Below are 14,324 nucleotides of genomic sequence, written 5' to 3'. Positions count from 1 at the left end.
TTAAGCAATCACTCCAGAAATGGAGTCACGTTAAGCAGCAGTGTATTCACAGGACAGTAACTACCTCTCTCTCTTGGAGTGCTGAGGTTACCACACTACACACTCTAGCAGCAAAGCTTTCACTTTAAAGATATTTGTTTTCCTTACCTCTGTGTTTCAGAAATGCAAGTCTGCTCTGTAAAGTGACTCTAATGAAAATGGCATCTGGCAGGAGCAACAGGAGTCCCTCGGGGTCCACAGTCCTTCTTGGCCTCCAGTTCCTTACTGTGACCCTTTGCAGGTTGGCCATGGGGCTGTGACAGTTCAGGGGGACTTTGTCACCTCCTGTGTGCTGTGTGACAGTGAACTGTCTCCCGGGCCAGAGCTGTGAGACCACATTCCTGCACTGGGAAATCAGTTAATGGTGGGGAAGGTAAAAGGAGAATCCATCTCCCTCCTGCTTCCAAGGCAGCAGGCAGCAGTCAAAAAAAAAAAAAAAAAAGCAATAAGATAAAATACAAACACTTTTATATGTTGTTCATTAGCAGATCTGACTCTGCAAATTGATATATATATATACACATACAGAGAGTTAATCTCTCATGTGAAAAGGTGCCATTTTTTTTCTAAACAGAGTCCCTTTCCAAACTAGAACAGCACTTTAAATAGGTTCCTCTTAAAAAAAAAAAAAAAATTTAAAAAAATTAAAAAAGCAAACCCTTTTCTGCCGCAATGCACTTTAACTCGTCAGACGAGTACAGCTGTGGCTGGTTGGGACACAGCTGTACGGGCAGGCAGCTCCTGGGCAGCCACAGCTCGGGGGGAGCAATGCTGCCAGAGCTTTGGGCATGGCAGCTCTACCTCCAGCAGCCCCCCACGGCCCCCACGCTGCCCGGAGCAGCCCCCCGTGCCCAGGCACTGGTGGGGCTGGTGGCTGTCAGGAGACTTTGGCATCTGTCAAGAGAGACCCACCCTTGCCTGTCAAGAAGATTTAAACCCCGTTTTTTAACAGGTCAGAAGTTGCACCCAGTTACAACGCAGCTGGCGGCCCAGGGCTGAGCTAAGCTCAACAGCAGAGCCAGGAGAAAGCTGTTACTGGGGTTGTGGGGTTTTTCCATAACATGAATATGGAGCCCTCGTCAGTTCTGTTTGTTTGTTTTCTTTTTTAATCCAAGTTTGTGCGTCCCACATTGATTCTGCTCTGAGCTGGTTTGCAGAGTAACCATTGGTAACAGAAATTGTGCTGTCACCTTCAACTAGTGACCTATAAATCAAACCTTTTTTAGGACAGATGTCCTAACACTCAAGACTTACTTTCATAGTTAAGAGATTTCCTGCTGTACTAATTATTCTTTTTTTATTATTTTATTTTATTTTTGGTTGCAGTCCTTATTTCAAGAAAAAAAAGTCAGTGTTCAGACTAGTCTGGAGTAGGCTCAAGTGTAAGCCTGCTGTAACTTGTGGATATCAGACTGTTCTTCAGTGATTTTCCAAGCTGTTTCCAAACTGGCCCTCCATAACTGCTTCCCTTTTCCTCTTCCAGCAGGCACTGGCAAACAGAAGCTCCATGGCCATTGTGTCCAGGGACAGCCAGCACTGCTGGAGGGGGTGGGCAGGGGTGGCAGGGGAACCAGACTTGGGAAAGGGGGAAAAAAAAACAAGTAAGAGGGGACTGTACAATTGCATTGAAAGCAGTTTAGCAAAAAGCGCTCTTGTTGGACAGCTTTAAGAACAATGTGAATGAAAACTTAGCAACTTGGGTAAGAATCTTGGAAAATTCTATAAATGTATACTTGAAATTCTGTTTGTATTAAAAAAAAAAAAAGCATTTTCTTCTTTCTTTTAGCACTGTGTAAAAGAACATTATGCATGTGAGTGGTATGAGAATTAAATGGTTTAATACTCAGTTCCTTGTCTGTGTTTATAGCTGACTGGTCCTTACCCAACGTGGATTTTCTGCCTGGTCCCAGCTGTGGGCAGCTCCACACTGTCCCAAGCTGAGCAGCTTGAGAGAGGTTGCACAGTGCCAGGCTGCTGTTCCTGGCAACTCAGATGACTTGCGTCTCTTTTGGTTGAGTTTTGTCTTACCTCTTCACAGGAGGCTCAACCCTTTACAGTCTCCCCAGGAGTAGCAAGCCCTGTCCTCTTGCTGCAAGCCAAGTTTTGCAATGTTTTCCCAGCTGCCTATGACAGGGGAAGCATTTTGGTTCAGTGCCATACTAGGGAGACCCAGGCACGTCCTCAGCCCTCCTCTTTTGCCAGTGTCCACCTCCACAGCCTGGAGCACAGCTGGAAAAGGCAGAGATTACAGGAGGTTGTGTGTCTCCCAGAGATGTTCACAGGCAGAAGATGGGATCCAGCAAGAAAAGCCACAGTGGTAACTGTCAGAGTAGGGCAGAGAGAGGAAGAGCTGCTTTCTGAACTCTTTTATTTCCAAAATGTTTCCCCTTTCCTCCCAGGGTCCCAGCCTGTCACAGGTTCTTTCCAAGGTACTGCTCCAGGGGAGCATGTACCTAAAGGAGCCCCTGAAGGACACCTCAGAGATGTGTATGGTTTGCCATAGACAATGGAGGAGGTGGCTCTCCATGTCCCAGTCACACACTGCTTGCACAGATGCTCAAACAGTCCTGCTAGGAAAAGGAAAGAGTCAAACCCTGAGAGCTTCCAAAACTAGAGACCCTGACATACCAGCTCTGTCCGAGTTAAGTCACTCCCTGCTTGGCTGCTCTGGCAATTCCTGCCAAGAGAAGCCTTCACTACAAAAAGGTCCTACAAAATCCAGAGCAAATGGGAGTACAACCCACTGTCTGCACACACCATTTCTATCATCTGAGGACAGGAACTGTGCTTTCACTGTCTGGTTTGAAGCAGCTATTGAAACGGAGAAATCTGCATCTTCAGGACAGCCCTGCCAAAGGTCCTGCAGCAGTACAGCCACCTTGAGAAGACAAGAAGGCTGATCATGTGTGGCCTGGCAGCAGGCCAGGACACCTCAGCTCCTGGAGTAAACTTGCAGGTGAAATAATGTACTTTTATCAAAGCTACAGGTAACTCCTTACCTTACCTGGGCACTGTGATGGTTCATGGGCACTGCTGCTACAGTAACTTAGATGAAATCTCAATATTAAAAAAGGGTTCCAAAGCCTTGGCTATGCAAGACTGTCCCAGTGCTTGGGCACACAGGACACACCAGAGCTGCTGGCAAGCAGAGCACAACAGTTTGGCAGCTCTTCCACCTACTTGGAGCTGCAGAAGGGTGTTCCTAGCCCAGCCAGCACAAGCCTTATGGCTGCTGCTGTTCCACTCACCCTTCTGGTGTGGGGCCCCATTTGGTATAAAAGAAGAATTTTTAAAATTCCAGGAAGTGGCTTAGTGTAAACTGTGCATTCAATGAGCAGTCTGTTACATACACATCTATAGGTTTTAATGAACCAAGCCATCAGAGTTACAGAGGGTTGGGCACATTGGAAGGACAGCAGTGCTGGACTTGGGCGCCACAAAAATACTGGTGCCAGAGGAAATTCAGCTTTCCCTGCCACAGAGGACAGGACAGGTGAGGTGACCTATGAGCCTCCTCACCTGACATGGCAGGGAAGAGCAGGGACAGCCCAGCTGGATGAGTCCCTCCCTGCAGCAAGACCAACCACCTCAGGAGCAGCCCATGCTTTGTGGCAATACCCCACCCCCCTTTTCCCAAGGCAGAGCAGGGAGAAGTGAGGCCCTACCAGCCCCTTTAGGAGCAGGGATCAGCTATCCTGCCCATGAAGATGATGGTGTTGAGGGCAGCTTCCCGGATGAAAAGCAGGAAGGGCCTGTTGGCATTGAAGATTTTTCTGTTCATAGGGAAGGAACGGCCAGAGATGGTGACAGCTGTAGCAGCTGAGGCCTCGCTGCCTTCTTCATTCACCTGCCAACCAAGGGAGAAGATGGGATTAAAATACAGGCATTATGCAGCATCGAGAGGGCTCACCCTCCTCCTCTACAGAAAGCACGGGCCAGCCTCCCTGCAAAGCCCCAGAGTGCTGAGAAGTGAACACTGTAGGTTCAGACCTATTACTTTCCCTTTAATATTTGTTTTTAACAAGCAAGAGGAAGACACATTGGCACAAAACAAGGCTCACCTCGAGGAAGGCTTTGTGGAAAGCCTCAGACACATACAGGTCTGTGCGGCCCTCTGCAATGATACCTGAAATACAAAAATATACAGAGGTAAAACTGTGAGTTTAGAGACAGCTCAAGACAGAACACATTCCCAATCCTTCATTGCCTGGGATCAGGCAGAGGGCATGGCTGTCCTAAAACAAAAACATACTCCTCCATGTGCAACTGACTGCTGAACTCCATGTCCTCAGTGCAGAGCAGGGCTGAGTGTCCATGATGGGACTTTACCAGAGAGTCCATCACTGACTGCAGCAACATAGAAATGCTTTCATGTTCTTGTTCCTTGTGTGCTTCTGCTCCTACTGCCCCTCACCTCTGCCCTGCACTGCCCTATCTCCACATCTCACCTGGGAGTCTGGCGTTTTCCGGACTGAAGAGATCTTCCAGCCCCATTTTCCTCAGCTTTTCCTTGAGACTGAAGCTGTCCTCAATGCGGAAGCGAGGGAGGTAGACTAAGAGAGACATCTCCTTCATGGACTCTATCCAGCCCTGCAGTTTCTCTGATGTCAGGTCTCGCTCCACCTCCTCCAGTGGTGTCCCAGTACTGGGCAGGACCAGCACCATCGTGATATCGTCCCCTTTGTAAGGCAGCTCCAGCACCTGGACTTTGTCCTGGGAGATGAATGCATAGTGGAACTTGGACTCTTGGTACATAGTTGGGACTTGGCATGTCTCACCATTGGTTTTATGAAATACATCCAGTTTTGTGTTTGGAACTGGGAACTGTGATTTCCAGTGCCCCTAAAAAGGAGAGGGGGAAAACAAACATGAGCACCATGCCTCCTTCAGGGAAGTGTGCTGCTCCCCAGTTTTGTTAGCTGTACCTTAAAATAAATGGTGTTGACCAGGACCAAGACAGTGAGATCATCAATCCCACCTTCTGGGATCACTTCTGTAATGCGCCTCTCTGTCTTGTTAGCCACCCACTCATTAATGATCTGCCTGGAAAGTTCCGGCTTCTCCTGAAGGAAGAGACCAAAGAATGGTTAATCCAAGGGTTTTAAACAGCTCTTTATACCCCTTCTGCATGAGACAGGTTCACAGGGTATGTGCTGGGGGAGGACAATGAAGCTTAGGTATGACAAGTAGGGACATGGCTGTGGTTAAGGTGAGCTGAAGCAAGAGGAGTTGCATCCCAGATTCCCTGCTGCTTTCACTTGTGTCCCACACACCCAGAGCAGAGCACTCCTTCTGGGCAAAAGACAGGGATGGACTGGGGGTGGGGGATGGAACCAAATAAAGAAAGCCAAATCCTGAGTAGTTCCAACTCACTTTGAAGTTCAAGGGCCAGAGTTTTGCTCCATAAACGATTTCACTGATGTTCTGGTAAGTCTCATTAAAGACCAAAGATTTCTCCCCGAAGAGACGGTTGGCTGATACCAGCTCTGAGGATTTGTTTGCTTTCTTGTAAAGGCGGCAGTTCAGCTTGGCAAAGAAGAAATGGATCTGATCCGATGTCTTCTCCGAAATGGTGTCAAATCGGAAGACCTGGACAAACCAAACAGCAACAAGAAATCCAAGAAGAATCTTGTGCTCCTGGGCCCCAGAGGAAATGGTGGTGCAGCCTTTGCCTCAAAACCAACAAATCTGAAGGCCCTCAGAGCTTTTTCCCTCTGTGTATGGGAACCCAAATCTATGGAAAATCAACACATCACCAGCCCAAGACCTCCTTTGGAGAATCCAAAAGGAGGATTAAACTCTGCTCAGATGCAGAGGTGCAGCTCCTCTTTCCAATGCTAGTTTTCTTGCTCTTTATGCCCTGCCTTTGACTGGTCCCAGCTTCCCTTTTAAGTGCTGTTAAAATTAACACAGTGTTCATAACCCCTCACCACACTCCAGAAATGAGCACTGCACCCACAGGGCCTAGAAGCAGCTCTTGGGTCATGCCAGGTCATGGATGGACTCACTAAACCCTCCTATGACAATGCTAAAGGCTGCTCCTTCCCAGGAGGAATTCTCATAGCCTGTTGAGTACTTCTGGTACATCTCATCTATTTTTACAGGGAATGGGAATATGTAGCAACCGTTTTGAGGGTAGATTTTTGCAGCACAGGGAAATTTCAATCTGTTCTCAGCTGCCAGCTGGGAGGACAATTATGAATTGTCTACTGCTATTCAACCCCAGGGCTTTAAGGCACAGAAAATCCCACAGCACACTGCTCTTTATGAGCCTCCAAGATCTTTGGCACTCTTTACTGTAAAGGCAAAGCTGGTGTTAGCAGCCATTTCATAGAAAAAAGGGGGATTAGGAGTGCAGGTGTAGGTTCCCCTTCCAGTGGGAAGGGCTGCCCAGAGGGGAACACACAAGTGAAGATTTTGGAGATGTGGTTATAGTTGCTCCACTCAGGCTGTGTGGATAATGACAGGAGACCACCAACATTATTTGTTCCAGAGGTAGGATCTGTAAGGACAGCAACAGAGGGGACAAGCAGAGCAGTTTGATTGACACCACCTCACAGCAGGGAGAAAGCTCCTCTGGGCTGAGGTCTCCAATTGGAGAAAAAGGTAAGGGCAGCATCAAACCCCACATAGCAGGTGAGTGAGTGGGTCTGACATTGAGATGGATGCTGGGACAGGCAGGGAGTTAAATTAGTTACATGGAAGAGCCAGAACTCAGAATTACCTCTTAGTCTGGGATCAGAACTATCTCCTAAATATAGGGCCAACAGGTGGAGGGAGAGGCTCCCTATGTACAGGCTCCCCTGCCCTGGAAGTCAGGTGGACTGTCTGATTTTTGTCCCAAGGGAGAGAGAAGGAATATGAAAAATTCCCTCTTCCTGCTTTTTACATAAGGAAAAGGTTAGCTCAATCTGCAAGAAGCAAACTGCTGCCATACCCTTCCCTCAGTTTCCAAATGGGCTTCCATTCCTCCAGATGTCAACTAAGCTCTCAAACCCAGGAATGCTGGATCCAAACAGGGAGTAAGGGGAAAGAGCTGAGATCTAAACAAATTCAGAGATGGGGCTCAGAGTAACCTGGTCTAGTGGAAGGTGTCCCTGCCCACAGCAGAGGCTGGAACGAGGTGAGTTTTAAGGTCCTTCCAACTTGGGATTTCCTTCCTAAGGCAAGGAGCTGTCCTGACCCTGAGAGTAGCCATTAGCCATGATCACCTTTCCTGTCTTTCAGACCTGCTATAGGAAAAGGCTGAGGAATCTCCACCAACCTCCATGAGCTGCTGGAGGGTGCTGCCACAGGCTCCGAGCTTGGTCATGGCGAAGGCTGTGGAAATGCTGAGGGGTGACATGAAGATGTTTTCCCCATTGTCCTTGGAGTCAGCCAGGTACTTGTAGAAGATAACAGCAAACCGAGAGTTGGCTTTTGACAGCTCCCAGACCCGTGGGTTGGTGGACTCTGGGAGCTTGTCCTTTGCTGGCTCCTGCCCCTCACCCTCCTGCAGCTTCTTGTCAGGGTTGCGATAGATGCAGATGGGGTTCACTGGGATGTCACGTGGCTTGGCAGTGCAGATGTCCTCCACAGCATAATGCTCAGGGGCTGCCAGCCCCCAGACACTGAGCAGGCACACCACCAAGAGATGCATTGTCCTGGAACCAGAGAGAGAGCTTAGACTCAGTGCTGCCTGTCCATGAAACCCATGCAGCCTGCAAGCCTGTTCCAGCCAACATCACAGTGACAGGAGCCCCACAGTCCTCTCCAATCATCCTTTGGCCCTGCACCTGCAGGAAAAACGAGGACAGGCAGCTGCCTGTGAGCACACAATGCTTTCAGAAGAAATACACTGAAACCACTGTTTTCCCAGTGACCTGGGGTCTCTCTTTTTTAAGCAGCAGGTTCAGCCCTGACAGGTTTGTACCAAAAGGGATGATTCGAGCTTTTGAGTCCTCCCATTGGCCAGAGGTGGCCACAGCGTTAAGGAGCCTGCCAGGCTTTCCTCAGCTTTACAGCACTTTGCAGTTACTGATGTAGGAGATACTATGGCAGAGAAGAAAGGTGATAAGGAAAAGGTCTCCAAGAAAGTTGGTCCCTCCGTGGAACTGAGCATCTCTAATCCCCAAAAACTGTACTTTATAAATATGTATGGTGTAGCTGGTGCATCACACCAACTCTTGTCCAAAGTTCATACCACCTCAATGCATACTGGCCGTCCTTGGTACCTAGAGAGTGCAGGCTAATGGTAATTACTGTGTTCCAGCAAAAGCTGGTCTCTGAAAATCTCCCAGCAAGAGAGAAGTAATTTATATTTTTCCCTTTGCTAATGCAAATGCATTCTGAACCTCAGAATGGTTTCAGTTAAAAGGAATCTTAAATATCATCTGGTTGCACACTCTGCCATAGGAGGGGACACCTTCACTAGCCCAGGTTGTTCCAAGCCCCATCCAACTTGACCTTGGACACTTCCAGGGATGGGGCAGCCACAGCTTCTCTGGGCACCCTGTGCCAGGGCCTCACTACTCTTACAGGGAATAATTTCCTCCTAAATCCCACCATCCCAGCTCTGGCAGCAAGGCCTCATGAGCCATCCCAGGGCTGACAGAGCATGCTGCACACTGTGGTTCCAAGATGCCCTCTGCATGACTGCTTTGTTGATGTACCCCATGGGAGGAAGCTCAAGCACTACAGACACAACAGTTTGGGAAACAGCCACTGGGAGGGGCTGGCAGCCTGCCCAGGTCTTGCCTGCTGCAGGGCACTTTTTCAAACATGAGTCTAAGTCGGGTAAGTCTCTGCTTGCCTCCTCATACTAACTGCCATGGCTACCAAGAATTGCCTTCTGAGAAACTAAATTAAAAGTCACCTGCACTTAGCACTGGTGACCTCCATGTGTGTGATCTTCCAGTGCTGATGGGCCAGCACCTGCTGGAGGACAGCAGGAGCAGCTCAAAGGCTGACCTGGGATGAAGGAGACCTCTGGGTTCTTCCACAACCTCCTCCCTGGGCTCTTGGCCAATGACTTCATCTGTGCTCCAGTTCCTCTGCAAAAGCAGAAACTACCTCGTCTGGCACCATGACTGTCTGGAGCACCACGGCTGTGTGACAGCACAGCAAAACAGCAGAAACTTGCTCAGGGCATGGCCACAGCACTCACTGGTGATGACACAGATTATGTTGTGAAAAGTTTGGGACAGATGCAACACCCAAAGGGTAAAAAAAATCTAAAAAGCGAGGGAAGTTAAACAACTACAAAACCAAAAAACAACACCCAGGCCAATAGAAAGGAAAAATATTAAGACAATTGAAAATGCTCCAGGAAGTGCTGTTCTTCCAAACCTTTCAATGCCACAGGAAAAGTCCAGCAACAAGCCAGATACAGTCCAGAATTCTGCAACCCTGAGGCGAGGAGCAGAGCCCTACAACTCACTGCCTGCAGCAGCCCTCCCTCACCCACACTTAGTCTGGCAGCTCCATCAGCACCCACGCACTTGCAGCCAGTAATACCATGGAAAGGACAACCTCACCATGGTCCCTGCCCTAACACTCCACTCATCTCCAGGGAAAGACAGGTCCTGACCCTCTCTGTACAAGGACAAACACCTGCTTCTGTAAAGCCAGAAGTAGCTCGTGGCGTTTGCCATCACACAAGTGCTGCTACTCTAATCTCATATTAAAAGTCCAAGGCACAAGAGCAGGGAGGGCACCTCCATCCTTACCTTGTCCTCATTAAAAGAGGAAGACCCCCTGTTTTTTATCTGCAGTGAAGTCCCAACTCCATCAATTCAGGTACGATATAGGACTTCAAGCTTGTGCCTTAAATCTACTTTACCATCCATTAAGGTTGACCTGGCCTCTGACACATCCAATCTTGTCTCTTACAGGCAAGAGTCCCTGCTGTTTCTTAGACCAGCTCTTTGTTGTAACATTTGGCCAAAACCCATTCCTCCTCCCCCCACAGCTCTTCAACGTTCCCTTTTCCTCTGCAGCACTGACACGCACTCCATGTGTCAACCTGGAAGGATACCAAAAGCATTCCCACAACAGCACTGCCTGAAAGGGATTACTGGCAAGGGGAAATGTAGAAATTAGAAAAGGTTCTTACAGAGGTGAAGCAACAAAAAGTGCAGAAAGCCAAGAAGCAAGTTGCTGATTCAGCTCAAAATCAGAAGGCTCTGGGGAAGCATCGAGAAACTCCCCGATCCCTCAGCCGTTGTGAAACATGGCTGGGCTCTGACCAGCACACGCCATTTCCATCCCACTCTTCCATGGCTGCAGGACAGGATGATTAACTGGGCTTGCAGACCCCCAGCACTGAACCACTGGGGCTACTGGTAGTGGGAATGTCCCACAGCACTCACACACTGTGCTACACAGCCCAGCTAATGTAAAAGAGCTCAAAGCATTTTGAGATTAATTTAGGCTCTTGAGAAACCTTCCCCACGCCTCACACCCCAAAAACAGAGTCCAAAGCAAACCAGCAGTGCTCTTTCACAGCCAGCAATTACTCAGGGCATGCTGACTTCATTAACTGCCCTCCACACCATGATTGCTGCAGGCTGGGGATAAGTCAAGCCTGACAATTTAGAAAACCAGCCATCATGACAGCTAGGGTGAGAGGACACTCTCTAAAACAGCAAAAAGCCACTCTGGCTGCAGCTAAAATTCATAGGCTCCTACTAAGGGAAAAGAAGCTGTTTCAAGGAAATAATTAACAATGAAAGATGAGTGGAATCTGTTTCTCTTACCTGCCCCTGTACCTCCAGCCTTCTGCTTTTAGGAAGTAAATGCAAATTTTTGAGAGAACAGTCTTGCTTGAGCCCAAAGCAGTTTCCCCACTGAACTTCTGTGCTCAGCAGCAGGGGATGGTGGGAGGGCAGTAGGATGCTAAGGCCAAAGGCTGATGACCAGCTGCCGAAGGTTAAGCAAAGAGTAGGAAAAAAAGAGGCAATGTTTAGTTTGAAAGAGGTTTTAAAGTTCAATCTGACAAAGGAGAGTTTGACCACCTATCCCACGCAAGTGCCACAAGCCCTCAGTTTCTGCCAACAGAAAATGAACTGCTTATCCCATGAGAAAAACCTCAAACCCTTCAAGAGTTTGAAAAAAATGATATAAGCTATTTGTAGATCTAATTTTGGGAACTTGTAGCTAAGTAAAATGTTTCCTCCATCTGTCCCAAGCCCTTTCACCTGTTCCCCACTTCCTGAACAGACAGAAGTTGGGAAAAACTGCCCCACTTCACATTCTGCAGTTTCAAATACATCCCATCTTAAACACACTCACCTGGAACAGGCTCCTCAAGGAAGGTTACAGCCCCAAGACTGCCAGAGCTCCAAGAGCATTTGGACAACACTTTCAGGCACAGGGTGGGATTGCTGGAGTCTCTGTGCAGGGCTAGGAGTTGGACTCTGTGATCCTGGTGGGTCCCTTCCAGTCCAGGGTATTCTGCGATTCTGTGACCTTTCACTCGCACAGCTGGAAAGCTGAGGATTAACAGCAGCTCCCCCAACTCCTGTCTAGATTCACAAGGCAGAGTAGTGGAGCAGGACTGAACTCCATTTCTGATCCAGGATGCAGCTGCTCTACAAATTCTGCAGCATTGCCCCCTGGATTTCAAATCCCAGGATCAGGCTGGTTCAGCAGGTGCTGGAGCTGTCCCATTCCTGGCCTTAATGGAAAATTTAACCTAAATGGAAAATGCAAGTGCTAACTGGTTTGGGTTAAGTAAAAGACTTTACTGTATCAATATGGGACATAGTTAATTGGGACAGAGACTGTGGAGATAAATTGAAGGGTAATGTAAAAAATGTCCTCCATGAGAAAGGAAGGACTCACATGCTGTACCTTGTTACTTCAGGTGGCTGCTGGTTTAATTTTTTGAGCTAACTGACATGCTCTCAGATCCCAGGGTTTTCAGAGTGATTGGGGATGCTTCACACCCAGGCAGACACCCAAGCACAGGTTTCCATTAACCCAGTGCTCAGAGGTAGTTTACAGCAGTAAAACCAAAAGCAAACAATTATGCACATCCCACAGAGCTCCCAAGGCATTTATTCTAGGATAGCTGAGTAAATCTCTCTTGAATGCAGCATGTAAATGGTAATTTATGGCTGGTTTAGCTCTAAGTAACAACCCAGCACTCTCACCTGAGCAGAGCTATGCCTAAGGAAGCACCCAAGATGGCCAGTGTCTGAACACAAACTGTTAGATGCCTTGTTTGTTCTAATACAGGGGCTGGTTTTCTCCCAAAGCTGCTGCTCCCAGACCCAAAGTAAAGATCAGAGGCTCAAAACCATCCAGTACCAAAACCTGGCAGCCTGTGGCAAGACAGATGAAGCATCATGCTTTGGCTTTAGTCTCTCTCACATTTTTAGTCCTGGAGACAAGGAGTTGGAGTTCAGAGAAGGAAGGAGGTTACAGAAACAACTGAACACAGCTGGAAAGAAATAGCTCTTAAACATACCTGATTGGTGAGGAACATACATTGCTTTAATTTTGTTTTGTGCTTATGACTCTTGCATTCACAGAACAAGATGGGATCAAGGAATCTCATGAACTAGCCTTTTCAAGATTCTTCCTATCTTGCTATCCATATCCACAGGGGAAAAAATTCCAGCAGGTACTATGTACTTGAGCCTGGTCTCCCCTCTTTTCCACATAAAGAAACCCAGAAAGTTTCCCCCAATCTCTCTTGATGCAGAGCACCCACCGCTTCCTTCCAGAGGTATCTGACTCTCCAAAGTGCTTCAGATCTTCCTTTTAAAAGTCAGCCACTGTAGGAATTCACCTCTTTTTTTTTTTTCTCTTCTGAAGTGAGTCACTACATGAGGATCCTGAATCCTCAGACTAGTGGGAGAAAGGGTAAGGAAACCATCACCAACTGAAACTTAGTTTTCTGCTGGATTTCCCACTAAATACAATTCCTTTATAGGAACTGAATGCTTTGACTCATCCAGCAATTAAGTGTGGAAGTGTGAGGGGCCTAATAATGAGCAGTGATGGGCTTCAGCCCAGCAAAACACATCTTACCTTGATTTACAGTGCCCAGGCTCAAGAATAATAAAGACAATAGTAATGAACATTATGCACAAACTCGAGGGGCAGAAGGCTGTGCTTGCCCTGGAGTAGGAGAAGGAACAGCTTTTCAGTGAAGCAGTAGCTTCATCCACTTTCAGATTTACAGACAATGACTTATTAAAGACCACAAAACTGTGTGAAAGGAGAAGACCAAAAACCACAAAACAGACTGTGGAGCAAAACTAATTCTCACTTTAAGGCAAGTTCCAACCAGGCTCAACATGACAAGTGCTGCTCAGTCCTTGCTCTGAAGGGTCTGGCTTGCTTTTAAAATATGTACACTCTGAGCAATTAACAAAACTGGTAATTTTGAGTATCTTTTCTTGTTCAGCTCTGGTGAACAAGTGAAGGAGCCACTTTGTTTATAGGTGAAGTCAGAAGAGAGCAGATCAAACCCAGGCTTCTCTGCTATTTGGCATCTCCCATGGTCCAGCCTGGCAGAGAAAATCTTACTCAGATTGTCTGACAGTCTTACACCTCGCACAAAATTTAGAAGAATGTACATTCAACCCAGACAGAAAACAAGAGATAATTCAATGTGTTCTTCATTCACTTATCACTTAATATAAATGCTGACAGAAAAGCAGGTAAGACCTTGCACACACTTCCATCTATTTACAAACCAAATAGTGAATCACTTTTCACTTTTTTTTTTGTTCAATCTGTAATTCAAAGACCCTCAGACATTCTGTGAGAGCAAGGTGAGGTTAAGTCAGCTTTAAGAGGGAGAAAATCAAGGCAAAAGAGGGAAGAAACAGCATTTCAACATATGGCTTTTTCTACATAACTGCCGTGCATGTACAGTAGGTCTCCACTCCCTTGTTCTTTCACACAAAAGTGACACCATTGGCTCTATAGGTCTGAGAATTAAATAAAGGAGACCAACACTGATTTTCGAATCTCTGGATCCTCTTGCCTTTTGCCTCCTTCAATGCATTCTGTCTCACTTCAGCAGAGTATCAAGAAGGGTTTCTTTCAAGTGTAAAAAGTATATTGTAGGAGTAAAGACACAGGGACTTGGACATAGAGAACTTTCTTCTACTCCTTTTGTTATCTCAGTTTTCCCAAAAGGTAGCAAAGAATCTAAATTTCCTGGAAAAGACAGAGCAATTCCCATGTACCTCTGAACATCTCCCCCATGACCAGGCCTGTATGTACAAGACTTCATAATTCCCCTGAACTTGCAAAGGATTCAATTTATGAAATTCTTCTCATACATT

At 47.2% G+C, this 14,324-nt stretch overlaps 1 protein-coding gene across 1 annotated transcript; it reads right to left on the bottom strand.

Moving 5' to 3' along the window:
- Positions 1–3: 3 nt before the first annotated feature.
- On the bottom strand, positions 4–14,324 carry SERPINC1 (serpin family C member 1). Its single transcript, XM_033067576.2, has 7 exons — positions 10,776–14,324; positions 7,304–7,682; positions 5,413–5,628; positions 4,965–5,102; positions 4,488–4,881; positions 4,101–4,165; positions 4–3,886 (listed from the first exon to the last, which is right to left on the bottom strand). Exons 2-7 carry the CDS (start codon positions 7,676–7,678, stop codon positions 3,713–3,715), a joined length of 1,362 nt encoding a protein of 453 aa, XP_032923467.1. The 5' UTR covers positions 7,679–7,682; positions 10,776–14,324; the 3' UTR covers positions 4–3,712.

The sequence above is a fragment of the Catharus ustulatus genome, chromosome 9, assembly GCF_009819885.2.
Source record: "Catharus ustulatus isolate bCatUst1 chromosome 9, bCatUst1.pri.v2, whole genome shotgun sequence".
NCBI lineage: Eukaryota > Metazoa > Chordata > Aves > Passeriformes > Turdidae > Catharus > Catharus ustulatus.
The sequence above is the reverse complement of the archived record's forward strand: the minus strand, read 5'-3'. Positions and strand labels throughout refer to the sequence as shown.

Bases quoted from the DNA above. Each gene is read 5' to 3' on its own strand.
- SERPINC1 (XM_033067576.2), bottom strand. From the start codon at position 7,678: ATGCATCTCTTGGTGGTGTGCCTGCTCAGTGTCTGGGGGCTGGCAGCC. The intron at 4,882-4,964 runs GTACAGCTAACA...TCTCCTTTTTAG, and splicing joins TCAACACCATTTATTTTAAG to GGGCACTGGAAATCACAGTT. The intron at 3,887-4,100 runs GTGAGCCTTGTT...CTTGGTTGGCAG, and splicing joins TCCACAAAGCCTTCCTCGAG to GTGAATGAAGAAGGCAGCGA.